At 68.8% G+C, this 1,220-nt stretch overlaps 1 protein-coding gene across 1 annotated transcript in view; it reads left to right on the top strand.

The window, feature by feature from the left end:
* NCAPG2 (non-SMC condensin II complex, subunit G2) overlaps positions 1–1,220 on the top strand; it is a 39,585-nt gene that overhangs the window by 1,753 nt on the left and 36,612 nt on the right. The window contains 2 exon segments of the mRNA XM_004695952.2: positions 207–361; positions 978–1,112. Coding sequence (XP_004696009.2) covers positions 207–361; positions 978–1,112 — 290 coding nt within the window.

The raw sequence follows: 1,220 nt of genomic DNA, 5'->3' as shown, positions 1-1,220 counted from the left end.
GCCCAGCGCGCCCCGCTCTCGGGGGCCCCCACCCGGGCGTAGGCGCCGCGGGCCCCCAGGTCTGACAGTGGGTCCTGGGTGGCGTTAGAGCCCTAGGGGAGGTCTCAGATCGCGCAGTCTGCGTTCCCTGCGTCTGGCGAGGTCAGCGTGGCCTGCGCTGGGGCTGGCTGGCCCCGGCCTCGCCTGACGCTGCTGCCCTCCCGCAGGCATCTTGTACACGTTGCCCGCCTCAGAGCGAAGGCTGCGCAGCTCCATCCAGGACCTGTGTGTCATGTGGTGGGAGAAGGGCCTGCCCGCCAAGGAGGACATGGGGAAGACCGCCTTCGTCCTGCTGCTGAGGAGGAGCCTGGACACGAAAACGGTACGCTGCTCCCCAGAGCAGAGCTGGCGGCGGCCCGGCCGGTGCCCCTTCGTGCGTGCGTGGAAGGGCTAGGGAGGCCGGGGGCGGCGGGGGAGGGGACCCCTCCAGAGACCGAGTGGGGAGCAGAACAGGTGGATCTGCTGAAACCCGCTGCGGAGGGGCTGGTGGGGAGACAGGAGGGGTCTGCTGCCCTGTGGTCACTCCCTGGCCGGGGATGGACTCGGGCCGCAGCGGCTGGCAACAGCCTGATAGTGCTAAGACTAAGACTGACCCCTGAAACCCCAGGGAGCCCCCAACTAAAGTTTTTTGTTTTTTTTTTAAGATTTACTTGTGCATACAGAACTGGGGTACAGGCCAGAGGTGTGGGGGTGAGAGGCGTCCCCAGAGACAGCGGGAGCAGGACAGGCGATGTGGAAGTCCTCTGCGGAGGGGCAGTGGGGACAGGAGCGAGGCCTGCCGTGCCCTGCGGTCCGTTCCGGGCGGGGGTCGCACTCGCCCCGAGGCCGCGGCCGGCGTGCAGAGCTGCGCTGTGGGGAGGCCCCGAGTGCAGCGCCCTCAGGGCAGTGGGCGAGGGCCGCCTGCGCCCAGCTGCTCGGTTCTCTCCCGCGCCCCCCAGGGTGCAGACATCTGCCGGCTGTGGCGCGTCCACCAGGCCCTGTACTGCTTTGACTACGAGCTGGAGGAGAGCCGCGAGATCAGAGAGCTGCTGCTCGAGTGCTTCGTCAGTGTCAGCTACCTCAGGAAAGAGGAGGTGCGTGGGCCCTCGCTTTGCTGGTGCCCCGCTTTGCGCGCACCCTGCTGGGCGGACAGTGTGCGGCCCCGAGGCCCAGGGGCCGCGAGCTGCCCGTGCCGTCTGCCG

Source organism: Condylura cristata, unplaced genomic scaffold, assembly GCF_000260355.1.
Source record: "Condylura cristata isolate star-nosed mole 26May11 unplaced genomic scaffold, ConCri1.0 scaffold00042, whole genome shotgun sequence".
In the NCBI taxonomy this organism is placed as follows: Eukaryota; Metazoa; Chordata; class Mammalia; order Eulipotyphla; family Talpidae; genus Condylura; species Condylura cristata.
This window is presented reverse-complemented; position numbering and strand designations above follow the sequence as displayed.